General features: G+C 48.6%; 3 protein-coding genes across 4 annotated transcripts; 1 reads left to right on the top strand and 2 right to left on the bottom strand.

The window, feature by feature from the left end:
• Positions 1-371: 371 nt before the first annotated feature.
• Positions 372-4,947, bottom strand: PTCD1 (pentatricopeptide repeat domain 1). Its single transcript, XM_071443885.1, has 8 exons — positions 4,385-4,947; positions 3,700-3,840; positions 3,299-3,517; positions 2,850-2,951; positions 1,780-2,532; positions 1,427-1,543; positions 918-1,100; positions 372-686 (listed from the first exon to the last, which is right to left on the bottom strand). Exons 1-8 carry the CDS (start codon positions 4,841-4,843, stop codon positions 507-509), a joined length of 2,154 nt encoding a protein of 717 aa, XP_071299986.1. The 5' UTR covers positions 4,844-4,947; the 3' UTR covers positions 372-506.
• Positions 4,948-5,061: 114 nt separating this feature from the next.
• On the top strand, positions 5,062-11,859 carry CPSF4 (cleavage and polyadenylation specific factor 4). Of its 2 annotated transcripts, XM_071443887.1 has the most exons (8): positions 5,068-5,397; positions 6,315-6,365; positions 6,859-7,011; positions 7,745-7,840; positions 7,971-8,064; positions 8,767-8,839; positions 9,392-9,484; positions 10,651-10,913. In XM_071443887.1, exons 1-8 carry the CDS (start codon positions 5,295-5,297, stop codon positions 10,717-10,719), a joined length of 732 nt encoding a protein of 243 aa, XP_071299988.1. In that variant the 5' UTR covers positions 5,068-5,294; the 3' UTR covers positions 10,720-10,913. The 2 variants fall into 2 exon arrangements, with proteins under 2 accessions (XP_071299987.1, XP_071299988.1); XM_071443886.1 differs by lacking the exon at positions 8,767-8,839 and having other exon boundaries at positions 5,062-5,397; positions 10,651-11,859.
• Positions 11,860-12,774: 915 nt separating this feature from the next.
• On the bottom strand, positions 12,775-14,504 carry ATP5MF (ATP synthase membrane subunit f). Its single transcript, XM_071443892.1, has 4 exons — positions 14,390-14,504; positions 14,189-14,296; positions 13,251-13,367; positions 12,775-12,929 (listed from the first exon to the last, which is right to left on the bottom strand). Exons 1-4 carry the CDS (start codon positions 14,400-14,402, stop codon positions 12,901-12,903), a joined length of 267 nt encoding a protein of 88 aa, XP_071299993.1. The 5' UTR covers positions 14,403-14,504; the 3' UTR covers positions 12,775-12,900.
• Between the last annotated feature and the right edge of the window lie 203 nt (positions 14,505-14,707).

Raw genomic sequence — 14,707 nt, 5'->3', positions numbered from 1 at the left:
CACAGTGAGCTGCTCTGTGTTTTTTCCTCAACCAAGTCCATTTAAAAGGCTGTGTGGAAAGGAAATAGTTCCCTAATGTACGTTCTTGAGTTCTTCCCTGACCACGTGCAGATGGAAGCTGCATTTCAATGGAATTCTCTGCTGAGGTCTGTAACCTGCAATTAATGCACAGATCCCTTCAGGAATGTCAGCAGTCTAGAGACTTAGAGGTCACATGTGAAGTGACAGGACACAGACAAAACCAGCACTGAGCTAAACCCCTGTTACATCTGATTTTGCTTCTTCCTTGTTTTGCACAGGGTTTGCTAAACTACAGCCCATCTAATCCTCAGCAGTTGAAGGAAATTCACTGCATATGTATTTGCTCCTCCTTAAAACAAAAGGAAATATTTAATTATTTAACTATTGCAAGAACTGGGGGTTGGGGATACACAAAGCAGCTTTAATACAAGCCAGTTTAAAGAAGCAAGTCATGCATCTTCCTTGTGCTGGAAGAACTTGAAACTTCAGCATCCTGCTCCCTTTTCCTGCACAGCCTCTGCCTCGCTGTCCTGCCCCCCAGGCTTTGCTGTCCTGTACTTGGCCCAGGGGTGGGGGGTCTCCTCTCCAGCCATAACCTTTAACCACCGGTAGTAGTAGCCACGGAAACCATCAATCTTCTCCAGGTAAGGGTTTTTGTGCTTATACTGCAAAGAGAAAGCCACCAGAACAAGTTTCTGTTAGATGAGAGCTCACTTCAGCACCAGCCTGCAGGAGCTACAAGATGCTACCAAAGAAACAGCGATCGAGTAATCATCAGCCACACCAGACAAACCCAGAGGACACTCAGGCAGACATTAAATCATCATATTTATGATTCCCCTCCCTTGCTGGTGTCCTTTTGAAGCCTTCACAGCCTGCCAGTGGTGGCTCCTTACCCTGTCAAATTTGGGAGGGTAGCGCGCTGCGAACTCCAGCTGCCGGATGATGACTTCATTGGGAGGCACCTGTGTGTTCCTCATGTCCCGCAGGATCTCCGTGAGGTAACTGTAATCCAGCTGCCTCACAGCTGCAGCAATCAGGCTGCTGTAGATGTACTTGTTGGGAGTTATTCCAGACCTCTGGAAAGAGCAAATGCTATGGTTAAACAAGTTCATCTGCTGACTAGTGCAGGACTTGCAGGGGAAAAGGCAGAGAGGCACTTTAGACACAATGAGCACAGCTCTATCACAGTTCTCATCACAGGACCTGTGAAGCAGCTTGTGCAGTGCCAGCACAAGCTAAGACAGACCAACTGAACTCCAGCTACTCTGGAGCTGCTCTTTTGGGAAAAGAACAAAACCACTCATCACAAAAACCTCAGCAGGTGTTTTAAAAGCATTAACATTTCACTTTGCCTCTTCCTGCAGCTCAGACCCCAGGGAGCAGAGGAGTTTTCTTTGATTACCTTCAAATCCGAGAGCAGCTGCAGTCCATCCTGCTGGTTGTGGCAGGCAATTGCCAAGGTACAAAATGTCTGCAGGTTAGGTGACAGTCCCCTCTTCACCAGAGCTGGCAGCATGCTCTGCAAGATACAAGTGTTGGCATCACTTCCCAAAAATTCTTACTGTAGCTTTCCAGACAGGGAGCTGGACATGCTAGAACAGAATCCATAAATATTTAGAAATTAACCCAAGCACCACCTTGTGGGAAATGGCTTGAGATCCCAGTTTCTACTGTGGACAGAGAAATGGGTCTCAGCAAAAGAGAAGCCTGAGACATCAGGTGGCTATGAGGCTGGTTCTAAGGTTTTTCTCTCACCTTTGCTCCCTCCAGGTCTCCCAGTTTACTCCTCTTCCTCATTAAAGTGTTAAAGAAGGTCACATCTACTTTTACTTTATGATCATCCACCAATGCCAGCAGAGAGGATTCTGAGGGGCTTTGGGGTTCCACCAGCTCAGCCAGTAATGTGAACGTTTTAATGTTGGGCTCTGCATTGTCCTCTTTCATTTTGTTCAAGAATCCCTCCACATCCCCCATCAGGGCCAGTCTGTGGGATGGTGTGGCCACTGTCCCCAGGGCAATCACGGCTGTGTCAGCCACCCTGGAATCCAACAAGTTGGGCAGGTTGCACAAAGGCAGCTTCTGGCTTGGGTGTGGCTGTTCCAGTTCCATCTCACTCTGAGCTCTCCTCATCAAAGCTCCAGCCCTGCTGTGAGTGACTCTGGGGCTGTCAGGAGCAGCTGGTTCTGCTCCAGCCCCAGCCACATCTTCATTTTGTGGCTGGATCCGCTCCTCGGGCTGCACCGAACTCTCCTGAAACAATTGCTTTTCCATAGCTTCCACATCCAGCTGGACAGCAGCACTCTCTGATCCCTTCTTCCTCTGATTTTTCACCTTTTCCTTCCGCCTGCCAGGTGGCAGCTTTAGCTGAGCTGAGTTCTCAGGGGGGCTGAGCAGGAGCTTAGAGGCCACAGCGGGGTTGCCGATCCCGCAGTCTCTGGCTGCACGCAGCATCAGGTTGTAGGTGTGGCTGTCGGCCTTGATTCCCAGCTTATTCATTTGCTGCCAAACCTGAAGAGGGGAAGATGGATATTAAATAACAGGAGCATATCTAGCAGCTTGTAAGTACATCTGTTAATGGGATCTGTGTGAGAAGGAGTGAATGTACAGCACGACAAGGACAGTGACCTTGAGCTGGAGAGCCCTGTGAGATGATCCTGGGTTATTTACCAATGTATGAGATGTCCTGAGCAAAGTCTGGTTTTCAGAACTTGTGCTAGGAGCAGCTGAACTCCTCCCATTTCACCACCCCACTGCTATTTCCATGTGTTCAGGTGATGAGTTAAACACAGCAGCACGTTCCCCTCTCTCAGAACAGGAGGACAAACCTGCAAGGCAAATCGGAAGCCGTTTTCGGTGTCTTTTATGCAGCTCATGAGGAGGAAGCTGAAGGTCTCAGCTGTGAGGACATGGCCCTTCTGCACAATTTCCTGAAAAGAGCAGAGAGAGCATTAAACTTCCCAGTTACCCTGTGTGGTGAAGTCAAATATCGCCTTCATCTTCTGGGGATAGATGTAACAAGTTTTGGACACACCCAGCCAGTTTTAAAGCCAAAGCTGCCTCCTTTCAGGTAATTAAGCTTAGACTTTGGTACCAATACCAATTGTATTTGGTACATACAATTTCACTGTATAACAATAAAGACCAATTAAACAGAAACATGATCTATAATTATCTCTGCTGGAAATGAAATTAAAACCCGATGCGACATGTCAACTTCCAGGAGCTTTAACCACAGCACAGAATAGGTTTAACAGGAGAAAAGCAACCAATTTACCTTGAGTACATCCAAGCACATCCTGAGGTCTGAGCAGAGGGCACAGACCTTCAGCAGGGCATGGTAGGTGATGAGGTTCAGCTCCTGGTTTTTGCTCTGCAGCTGCTGCCGCAGTTTCAGGGCGCTCTGCAGCCCCGAGTCCTTCCAGGGGGACTCAGCACAGGCGTTGAACAGGGCTGTGTAAGTGGCCTCTGTGGGGATTAACCCTCGTTTTTTCATCTGAAGGAAGAGAAGAAGGATTTGAACTGGCCCTTTTGCAAAAGGACAGCTTGAATTTTTTAACTTTTTTTTAAGAGTTTCAGGCTATGAAGGTGCCAACACTTTTGGAGACAAAGGAACATGACTGAATGCTTGAAATGCTTTTAGCTTAGAAAATATTTTGAGGGAGAAGTTAAACCTACATCATTGTAGAGCCTGAATGCCTTCTTCACGTAGCCAACCCTGCCACAGCCACCAATGAGAACAGTGTAATTGCCTTCTTCTGGCTGGACACGCTCCTCCTTCAGCATCTGCACCTCAAACAGCTCCAGAGCCTCTGCCAGCTACAATGAGAATGATGAGAAAAATCCATCATGAGGCAGCAAGAGAATCAGCTACAATGGATATTAATATATGAACTGTGGGCAGATTGTAGTGCAAGCCCTACAAAGTGTGGGGCTACTCACAATAAGGCTGGAGAGGGTCTTTGGACCAGGGCATGTGGTAACAGGATGGGGGGATGGTTTTAAGCTGACAGAGGAGAGATTTAGGTTAGATATTGGGAAGAAATCCTTTATTATGAGGGAAGCGAGGCATTGGTATAGGTTGCCCAAAGAAGCTGTGGCTGCCCCTGGATCCCTGGCAGTGTCCAAGGCCAAGTTGGACAGGGTTTGGAGCCACCTGGGATAGTGGAAGGTGTCCCTGCCCAGGGCAGGGGGTGGAACTGGATGGGCTCTAAGGTCTGTTCCAACGCAAACTGCTTTATTATGATTCTATAGGAAATCCTTATTTTAATTCTTTCTGAAAAGATACCAAGTGAGAGAGAGCTGGTCAGAGCTGCATCTTTCATCAGTGCTATTAAAAACAAGAGAAGAGCTGGGCTCAAACCTTGTCCTCTTTGATGAGAGCCTTGCACCGTAGGAAGTACCAGTATGGAGTGTTCTTAGGACCACGTCGAGGTTTTCTTTCTGGTTCTTCTTCTCCTTCTTCTTGAAGCTTTAAATCCCGAAAGCGCGCTGTGGTTTTGTGGTAATATTTCCTAGAGGAAAATTTATCAGACAGCGTCCCGAACTCCACACCTTCATCATCATCATCGTCATCCTTCTGCTCCTCGATAGCTCCAGCGGAGCTGCCAGTACGGATCTCTCTCGGGTCGCTGCCGGGCAGTTTGGAGGAGGCCTGGGAGGAGCCGCAAGTTCTCCAGCCCGGCAGCGGGCCCTGGCCTGGGGACCGGGACAGGAGCGGCGCCTGCCCGGCTCCAACCCCGGGGGCTGCGCACCGCGCCCGCAGCACAGCGGGGGAGGCGTAGCGGCACCAGCGGGGGACGAGGAGCCGCAGGGAGCCCATGATGTGCCCGCTGTCCGCGGAAGCGAGCGGCCGCAGAGCGAGAGCGGGACCGGGATCAAAACCGGGCCCGCCCCTGCCCTCACATCGTCCCTTCTCACCCCGCCCCTGACCCACGGCGCCTGCGCGCACGGAAGGGGCGTGTCCCCGGTAGTCTCTGATTGGCCGGAGCGCGCGCGCTGCCCGCCGGGCTGGGGTGTCCCGAGCGCTGATTGGCCGGAGCGCGCGCGCTGCCCGCCGGGCGGCCGTGCCCGCCGTGGGTCCCGTCATTCCGCGGGCGGGCGGCGCGGGGCGGCCACGGGGCTGCCGCCGCCGCCTCCCCTCAGTGCAGGCGCTGCCGGCGCGGAGTGGAGCGGGCCGGGCTGGGCCCGCCCGGGCCCGCCCGCCCGCCGCCTCCAATACCGCCACCATTCCGCCCCTACCTTCCCGTTGCCGGCGGCCCCCAGCTGCCACCATGCAAGAGCTCATCGCCAGCGTGGATCACATCACGTTCGACCTGGAGCTGGCCGTGGAGCAGCAGCTGGGGGCACAGCCGCTCCCCTTCCCTGGCATGGACAGTGCGTGTGGGCTCTCTGCTCCGCGGGGGGCTCGGGCCGGGCCGTGGGGCCGAGGAGGGTGGGCAGGGCTGGGCTGGGCTGCCTGGGAGGTTTGCAGGGATCTGAGCGTCTTCCTCAGGTCTTACCCGTAGATCCACCCGGCTTCTGCTTTCCTCGTGAAGTTCTGTCAACCCAGATGTTTGTCTTTTCTACTTAGCGAAATTCGTAATTACTGCCGGCCAGGCTGGAAAATTAAAGTTGAGATGTTACCGTAAATAAACATCACTCTCCTGCGCAGTACTTTATATTTCCTTTTTCATTCCCTTTTGGTAGATGAGGTATTTTGATGGGAAGATTCATCAGCTTTAGGTGTATCTATGGCTGACTCTCTTAAATCTTTCCTTCAGTCTGACACAGACTCAGGAGACTCACAGTTTGATGGATTTTTCTAGCAGGACTACTAAACTTATGTTTAACTCCCTTGAGTGTTCCTCTTTGTCAGGATCTGCAAGGGATAACATGCTAATGGTTGTTTCAGGCACTTCTGGTAAAGAAATATAAGACTTTTAATGCCATAACTACAAATACAAGGTTCAGGAGCTGGACTTTGATGATCCCTGTGGGTCCCATCCATCTTAGGATATTCTGTGATATGACTGACTTAACAGCAGAGGAAAACCCAGTCAAGAACTTAAAAGCAAAACAAGCACCTCCAAATCTCCCTGCGAGTTCCCTTTCCTATCCCTCAGGAAGAAAACAGATATTTTTGAGTGGCAGACGTTCACAAGGAACTCCCGCAGGAAAGTAAATTCCCCAAACCAAAATGTTGCTTTTCTCTTGATGTTGGAGATCAGATTTTCTTTCTAGGGCAGGAAATGTTTTAAAGGTTGCCATGAAGCTTTGATAAAATAAATAATGTTTCCTTGTTCTCTCCACAGAATCGGGCGCAGCTGTCTGTGAGTTTTTTTTAAAGGCGGCATGTGGAAAAGGCAAGTTGTGTGGAATATTGGAAAAGGCAGTTATTCTCACAGGATTGAGGGGGGTGAAAACAGATTTTCCAGCAGTGATTATAGTGCTCTTGTTTTGTAAAGCTGAGGGGATAACCTAGATAGAGGAGGAAACTGAAGGATGTTGGAATATCTGCAGCAATTGGGAAATAATGGTATTTTTTAAGGGAGCCGGGAAGTAAATAAACAGAGCTACTGTTAAAAGAAGGTTTGAACTCACCATAAGCAGTCTTTGCTGTGGATCTGCCTCTTAGTTTCTGTAGTTTATAGTTTCCAGGATTAAGAGCTGAAGACTTTGTTGTGAAGCTCATTAGAGGGTATCACAAGGCTGTTTCGGAACTCCCTGTTTTGCTGTTATCGCTTAAGGCTAAAATCATAGGTGATGTTTTCTGAAACCCCTCTTGCAGAGGGGTTGCTGTTGCCCTGTGTGACACACTTTAATTGTTCCTTTTTCCCTTCTCCCACCCTTCCACAGGAGGCATGTGCCCATTCAGACACATCAGTGGGGAAAAGACAGTTGTTTGTAAACACTGGCTACGAGGACTGTGCAAAAAGGGAGACCAGTGCGAGTTCCTGCACGAGTATGACATGACCAAGATGCCTGAGTGTTATTTCTACTCCAAATTTGGTAAGCAGCTCCTGCAGGTGTGGGAGTCTGAAGAAGGTCCCTCCTCATGGCATTACATTCTTCTGTGGTTGATGTTAGACTGACATTTTTCCAGATCTGCTTCACCTTATTATCCACATAAATTTGTGATGTATTCTAGATGTCTTCACTTGACTGCTTGTCCCTTGCAGGAAGAGGGGGGAAGCTGCTGTTTTTACTGCTTTTTTTTGCCTTAAGTTCTTTTTTTTTGGGTATGAGATGAGTAGGCTGAGCAGCTGGTCTTTGCATGACTCTGATTTTGGGGAGCTGATGAGCAGCAGAGGGCATGGGTGTGCAAAACTTTTGTGCACTTGCTTTCCAGCTCTGGAGATCTGGACATAATGAGGCAACTTGGTGCCAGAAACTTACAGTCTTGTAGGTTTCCTTGGATTGAGGTTAGTGTGCAATTTGTAGTTTCTCCACACTTCTGGTGCACTAAATGTTTGGGTTTTGTTACCGTGACTGCTCTTTCAAATTTAGTTCCCTCATTGTTTTTAAAAACATAAAACATCCAGTCTGGTAGAACTTGGCTGACCAGGGGTGAGTCCTTGGAGCTCTTCATGGAGGTTAAGGCAGGCAGTGAGACTGTTGTGCCTGAACTTAAAAATGTTGGTAACAGCTCTGTGGGAGCTGCATGATCCAGGTAACATTTTGAGAGTCATTTTGATCTCAGACCTGCACAATTGACTGAGAAGTGTGTTTGCCTTTGGTACAGGGGAATGCAGTAACAAGGAATGTCCATTCTTGCACATTGACCCGGAGTCAAAGATCAAAGACTGTCCCTGGTATGACAGAGGCTTCTGCAAACACGGTATGTGCCTCCCACACTTCCTGTTCCTGTGCCTGCAGATCAAGGGGGGAGTGTTGCTGTTCCATCTTTGCATGTTCTGCTGGGATCTGGGTGTATGGAATGTGAACTGCTGAGCTTTGTGCTGTTGCAGGTCCCCTGTGCAGACATCGGCACACTCGGAGAGTCATTTGTGTGAATTACCTGGTAGGATTCTGTCCAGAGGGCCCTGCCTGTAAATTCATGCAGTGAGTATGCTCCAGGCCTGCCCTGCAGCCTTGTGTTTCCCTTGTGGGCTGGTACATGTCAAATGAAGGTGCTCCCGTGCTTCCCAATGGTTTGGAGATTTGCCAGTGTTTAGCTGGGCCAAATTTTTACTGATTTGAGGGTTGAAAAAGTATTTACAAAAGCATGTAGTGACAGAACAAGGGGGAATGGTCTCAAACTGAAAGTGAGTAGGTTTAGATTAGGAATTAGAAAAAAATTCTTCCCTGTGAGGGTGGGGAGGCCCTGGCACAGGTTGCCCAGAGAAGCTGTGGCTGCCCCATCCCTGGAAGTGTCCAAGGTCAGGTTAGATGGAGCTTGGAGCTACCTGGGATAGTTCAAAGTGTCCCTGCCTGTGGTAGGGGGGTTGGAACTGTATGAGCTGTGAATCCCCTCCAACCCAAACCAGTCTATGATATGGGGCAGGGCCTCTCCAGGGAGTTCCCAGTGAGACTGGCATGGTGATTAGGTGCCATCAGTGCAGTGGAATCACATGGATTTATATTCCAGAAGGCAGAGGGATATGCAACACATATGTAAAGAGAAGTGGGGAGGGGGAGGTTTGTTTCCTGTGAGCCAGATTTAACTGGCTGAATGTTTTGTTGTTTGGAGCTACTTGACTGAGCTGATGATAAAATGTTGGCATATGATTTGAGAATCAATTTTCTTGTTTCCATCTAAACCAGCCCTCGGTTTGAACTGCCAATGGGAACCACAGAGCAACCACCACTGCCTCAGCCAACACAAACACAGCAAAAGGTACCCAGATTCCCTGCCTCCCCACACAGCCACCCTCAAACCTCTCCCACAGTGCTTTAAAATAGAATAGGTTGTCAAGTGGTCAAAATTGGGCACCCAGGCTCTTGGGTTTGGAAGGGAGAATTAAACAGTGAGCAACCCTGAGTGCCATTGTAGTGATGAAACCCCACAATTGTTCCAACTTTACATGGAGATCATGTCACAGAACACTCCCACGCTACACAGAAACACATCAGATGTGGTGTGCAGCAGTCTGCCAGGTTTTGTAATCAGGGTGACATCCCTCCATGATGGCAATGATATTTTAGCAGCCTAAACCTACTCTCCAAATCTGCTTTCCAGAGAAAAACAGGATCACTGGGCTTTGTAAGGCTCAGTGCTTGATTTCTTCTTTCTGGTGCTCCAGCTGGCAGAGCACCCACACACAGATTTGGAGGAAAATTGATCATTTGACATATGGGGTGCTCTTTTCCCTTCTTAACAAAACAAAAACCACAAAGATCTTTATCCTTGATGCACTTAACGAGTCAGAACTCTTCTCCTACCCAACAGAGGACACCCCAAGTCATTGGAGTCATGCAATCTCAAAATAACAACAGTGGGAACAGAGGACCCCGGCCGTTGGAGCAGGTCACCTGCTACAAGGTAATGCAGAGGGGAGGGCTCAGGAGGGAAGGCAAAAAGGCTTTTTCACAGTGTAAAAAGGTCCATGAATTCTGAGCTCTGCTCAGTAGACATTGTGTGGTGCCTGGATACAGTTGTGGGAATTGGCCTTGAGTTCTGAGGTCGCCCTCTTGCTGTGACAATGACAAATTCTGTAGGACTTTGCTGTCTGCTAATAAACAGGAAAAACCTTGCCCCACAGACTGGAAGGAGACTGCCAAGCTGCACATTTGAAAATAAGAGTTAATAGAAACTTTCTGTCTCATAAGCTGATTTGCTTACACTGGTGGGTGTAGATTCTCTTCTCCTAGAGGGTCATTGAAAGTAACAAATTAGGCTTGCAAAGCCTGCTCAGTGTTTGAGCTGTAAATGCACCCTGTGGTGTCAAAGCAAGGAATGAGTTTTTCACCGTGGTTGCTCATTGAGGAGCACCAGGAAAATTTGGGCACAATCAAGTTTCTATCTCCTTATTTTTCCACAAAAGACACAGTCACTAGAAAGGACAAAGAATCTTCCTGTCCCTTTAGCCCTGACAGTTACAACATTTTACATGTCGACTCTGAGCCTTAGGTGCTTGTTTGGGTGAAAGTCACTGTGATTGGAGAGGGATATTAAATAGCTGAATCCCTTTCACTGAAAACCTTTAATAGCTGCCTCTTTAATCTGCAAGTAAATTACAGATCTGGAGAAGGCTGTTGCACCAGATACTGGCATTTCTCTGTGTTTGAGTAGCTTCAAGATGCAAAGTCACGAATCTGTGACTTTCTCAAGTTCAGAGGTGCTTTTCTTTGTTTATTCATGAAGATCAGGAGAGTACCCATGGATATGGTGTGTATCACGTGGAGTAGTCTGAGAAGCCTCTAATGCTGAACTCCTCCTTGTGTGCTGAGGGTTCTCTCCTTGGAAATGCCTTAGAATAACATGGCATCAGGTTACTCCCAGCATAGAAGCAGATTTTGCTCCAAGGCGTGGTAGCAGCCCATAAATCCTGTCCCTCCTGACGCCCTGTTTCACTGCACCTGCTAAATGCTGCATCTGCCACGTGTGGAAAAGCTTCCAAATGGGAGCACTTGCTGGGTGCCTTAAAAAAGGCAGCTAGGAGGAAGGAGCTGTATCTCTGCAATAATTCCTGTCTCTTTCTGTTTCAGTGTGGTGAAAAAGGTCATTATGCCAACAGATGCACCAAAGGACACCTGGCCTTTCTCAGTGGACAGTGAAGGAGCAGCAGGAAGGTGCAAGGGAGCTGTTACCACTGAGGAAAGGTTTCTGCCTAGCACAATGTCTGGAGCTATTAATCAGGTTGTTTTTTTAATGCCATTACTGAAAGAACTGGTCAGAGGCTGGCTGCTGCTAAGCAACATTTTTGTAATTGTTCCCAACTTTTTTTAAGTTTTAACCTTTTTAAAATCAATTTTGGCCTCCGCCTGTGTTCATTGAGCCCTTATGAAAGGTAGATGTAAAAGCCAGTAGATAAACCAAGCCCTTACTGGTGCAGCACTCCACATAAACACATCTTAGGCCAGTGTTTCTTTAAAGTATTTTCCTTCTGCCACTTCTCTTTGGAGAATCTGCAGCATTTCAGCCCTCCCTGTGGAAGCAGGAAGACTGACTGGGAAAACTTAACACTTGCAATGCCTTCTCCTCAGTGAGGAAGCAGGGATTCTGCTGTCCTGTAGCTCTTCAAAAGCCAAGTCCTGTTTCCAGGTCAGCCTGGTGAGCTTGTGCTGGTGGCTGACAAAACCCCTCACGTACATCAGGCAGTAAAACCTGTGTCCACTCACTTTGTTTCTGTGCTTCTTGCTGTACTGAAGGTTAGAAATCAATCTTCTGGGAGAGAACTGATCAGGGGGAGAATAAATTGGCATCTCTCTGGTTAGCCAGACAATAAGGAGCAATGATTATAGGAAAGCTGCAGCTGTGCTCAGTTCCCTCTTGCAGACAGGAGGGACAAGAGCACGGCTTGGAGTAGGAATAGAAGAGCCTTGTCTCAGCCCCCATCAAACAGCTCCCACTGAGCAGGTATTCCCACACTAGAGAGCAGAAGTGGAGCTGTTTATTCTTATGGAACACTGCTTTTAAAGTGTTGGTAGAGATCCCTTCTGAAAGCATTTTTTTTCAACGCAAACCCCATGTATTTTGAGATGACTATTTCAAAAGGGCCAATGACAAAATGTGAATTAAAAGAAAAAAATACCCACAATGTGAGCCTTATTGATTCTACCCCATCTCTTCATTTGCTGCCTGCCTTTATACTTTGTTTTTATTGAAATGTACTGATGGCAAAAGCTGGCTGTGAATTTATTTTTCTTGAAGAACAAGGTAAATGTGGCTGGATTAAGAGAAGTGACCAGAGCCTGTGTTGGTGTCAATGACTGCACTTACTTCACTGTAAGTTTCAAGTCTGGAGTCACAGACCATCAGACACTTTGATAACACTCTGTGCCCCCCTCAGGCTGAGCTGTGACCTGTTTGTAACTGGGCATGTGGAAGGGGAGCTAAACCAAAACACTCCAGTGTCTGATCACCTTCCCCACTGAGTTCAGGAGCTTTTGGGCTTCAGTACCAGTTTTCCAACACTGAAAGCCTTCCTCTAACCACTGAAGCTCTTGGGAGATTGTTCATGTCCCTCAAGCAGTGGTTTTCACTCTCCCTGCTGTTCAGACAAGGATGGTTCAGGTGGGCAGCAGTGCCCAGCTCCAGGTGCTGGTGTGATTTTGGGGAATGAGGAAGCTCAGAGCTGGGGCCAACCCTCAGATGCTCCTTTAAGCTGCATTTAAGAAGGAAAGTTTTCCTTTTCTTTATTTTGATGGATTGAAGCTTATTCCCACTCAAAATTACTTCCCAGTTTTGGCAGTGAAAGGAGTTCTGATGGAAATTTTGGGTTACCTGAGGCAGTGATAGGAGGAGAGCTGCAGCCCTGCCTCATCTCAGTGCTCTGCAATGATGGAAAACTGCCCAAAACACCTGCAGCCCCTGGTGACAGCCTGACTGAGAACCAGAAACACCCACAGGGCACACAAAGCTCAGATGCTCTTTCAAATCAAAACACATCCTCTCAGCCCCTTGTCCAGCCTGTCCCTAAGGGCCAGGGAGAAGCAATCCCATGCTATCATTTTTATCAAACAGGAATCAGTTGCCAACAGTTCCCCCAGTTCATAATACAGCCCAAGGAGCAGCTGCTTTCCCTCTGAACTTACCCTGAGGGGGGAAACTCTCAGAATACAAATTTATTTGCACAGTACAATTAACAACTCAATTAGGAGACTGTCAGCTCAGGAAATGTAAAGTGTATGCACTTTATTATTGGTCACAAGAGTACAGGTTTAATATCCATAGTTCTGATGTCTTCTGTCAGGGTGGCTGTGCCAGGAGCTGCACCTTCACCTTCTGAGGGTGTTTCAGTGGTATTTCCTCCTGCGGTCGTGCTCTGCAGCAAAGCACAGCAAGTTAATTCTGCTGAACTCTCAAGAAAAAAACCCCACCACACCTGAAATTCCAGGCAAGAAAGCATTCTGAAAAACCCCTGAGCATGTATTTCCCAGGTGCTGCCAGGTCAGACAGGCACCAAGGTCTAAACTTTCTTCGTTGCCAAGAAAAAACTCAGCATTCAAGTTTTCTACGGCTAAAAGAAGTTTGTTTGCCAACAATCTTTCATTTTATTTCTAAAAGCAGCAGCAGGTGATTGTTTTTATCCCCCAGGCAACCTTCCAAGCTGCCCTGCACACACTCATCCATGGCTTTTACTTACTGATGTGACTGTAGCTCCACATGTAGCTGAGGATGATATACCCAGCCAGCACCATGGAGAGACCCCCGAGGCCCCCCTTCCTCACGTTGATGTATTTGTTGTAGTATCTCTCATGACCTGTGGAGGAGGAAAATGTTTCAGAGCAGCCAGATGAGTTGTTTGTTACCCTGTGAGAGAAAGAAGCAGCCTGGATTCACAAAACTTCAGAAAATTGGTTCTAATAAAACATCTGAAGGTCTCAGAAGCAAGTCTGAGAGGAGGCAAACCTGTGTGTTGGTTGAGCAAGGTGATCCCAAGTTAATAGACCTAAGCCTTAAAAAAAAAAGCCAAACAACCACAAAAGGGAAAAAACCCAATTTTCCATTTTTTTTTTCCCTAAATGTGGCTGCTTTGGAATTATCTAACTCTTCTATACATTATATACATGCATACATGTATTATCAAAGGCAGACACTTGCAGTTGACATTCTGTGTTTAAATCTACCTGAATGACATTTGTATCTACAGCAAATGACATTGGGCCCAAGTGATCCATAAGGGCTCTGTCTCCTCTTTTACCATCTCTAGGGATCAACTGCATTTTAATTCTTTTTTGTTTACTTGTGATGCTGTGAAACCCTAAAATTTCCAGCCAACGGGTTCAGGACTAAGGGCATCCCATTTCCCCTTTATACAAGAAGAAACACTGAGAACAAACATCCAGTGCATAAAACCCACACGAAAAATAAATTTACAGAGGGAAAAACGAGATGTTACAGGAGAAGCTGCTCTGGGAAGGCAGAACTGGCCACGGAGCAGCCCCTGCGCTGCCAGACACCGTTCCCTCAGGCAACAACATCCTCTCTGGCAGGCAGGGATTCTTGTGTGCGATTTTCCCTGGTTCCGTCAGGAGGAATGAGGGTCCCGCACCCTCCGGGCCTCCCCCGCAGCCCCCTCACCTCTCCGAATGGCCCCCAAGATGCCGCCGGGGGTGAAGTCCCTCATGGCCAGCCAGCTGCCCAGCTGGCCCAGCTTCACATCCATCAGCTTCGTGTCCTTGAGGAGAACTGCGGCAGGGAGAGGGAGAGAGCCCGGTCAGCGCGGGGCTGAGGGAGGGAAGGAGGGGAACGCCGCGGTCACCTTGATCCCCCCGCACTCACCCGGCTTCGCCATCTTGGTGTGCCCGGAAGGGACGCGCGCGGGGGCTCATGGGAGGAGGGAAGGGCGGGAACGCGGCCAGCGGGCGGGACGGGCCGGCCGCCATGTTGGGTGTGTCACGGCGCCATGTTGGGTGTGTCACTGTCCCCTCATGAGGGACCATGGCGGTCCCGGTGCCGCCTTGAGCCCGTCCAGCCTGTCCTAGGGACGGGAACGCGGCCGGCGGGCGGGACGCGGCCGCCGCCATGTTGGGTGTGTCACGGCGCCATGTTGGGTGTGTCACGGCGCCATGTTGGGTGTGCCACTGTCCCCTCATGAGG

Source organism: Agelaius tricolor, unplaced genomic scaffold (assembly GCF_023055355.1).
Source record: "Agelaius tricolor isolate 1412-34295 unplaced genomic scaffold, bAgeTri1.0.p SCAF_19, whole genome shotgun sequence".
NCBI lineage: Eukaryota > Metazoa > Chordata > Aves > Passeriformes > Icteridae > Agelaius > Agelaius tricolor.
This window is presented reverse-complemented; position numbering and strand designations above follow the sequence as displayed.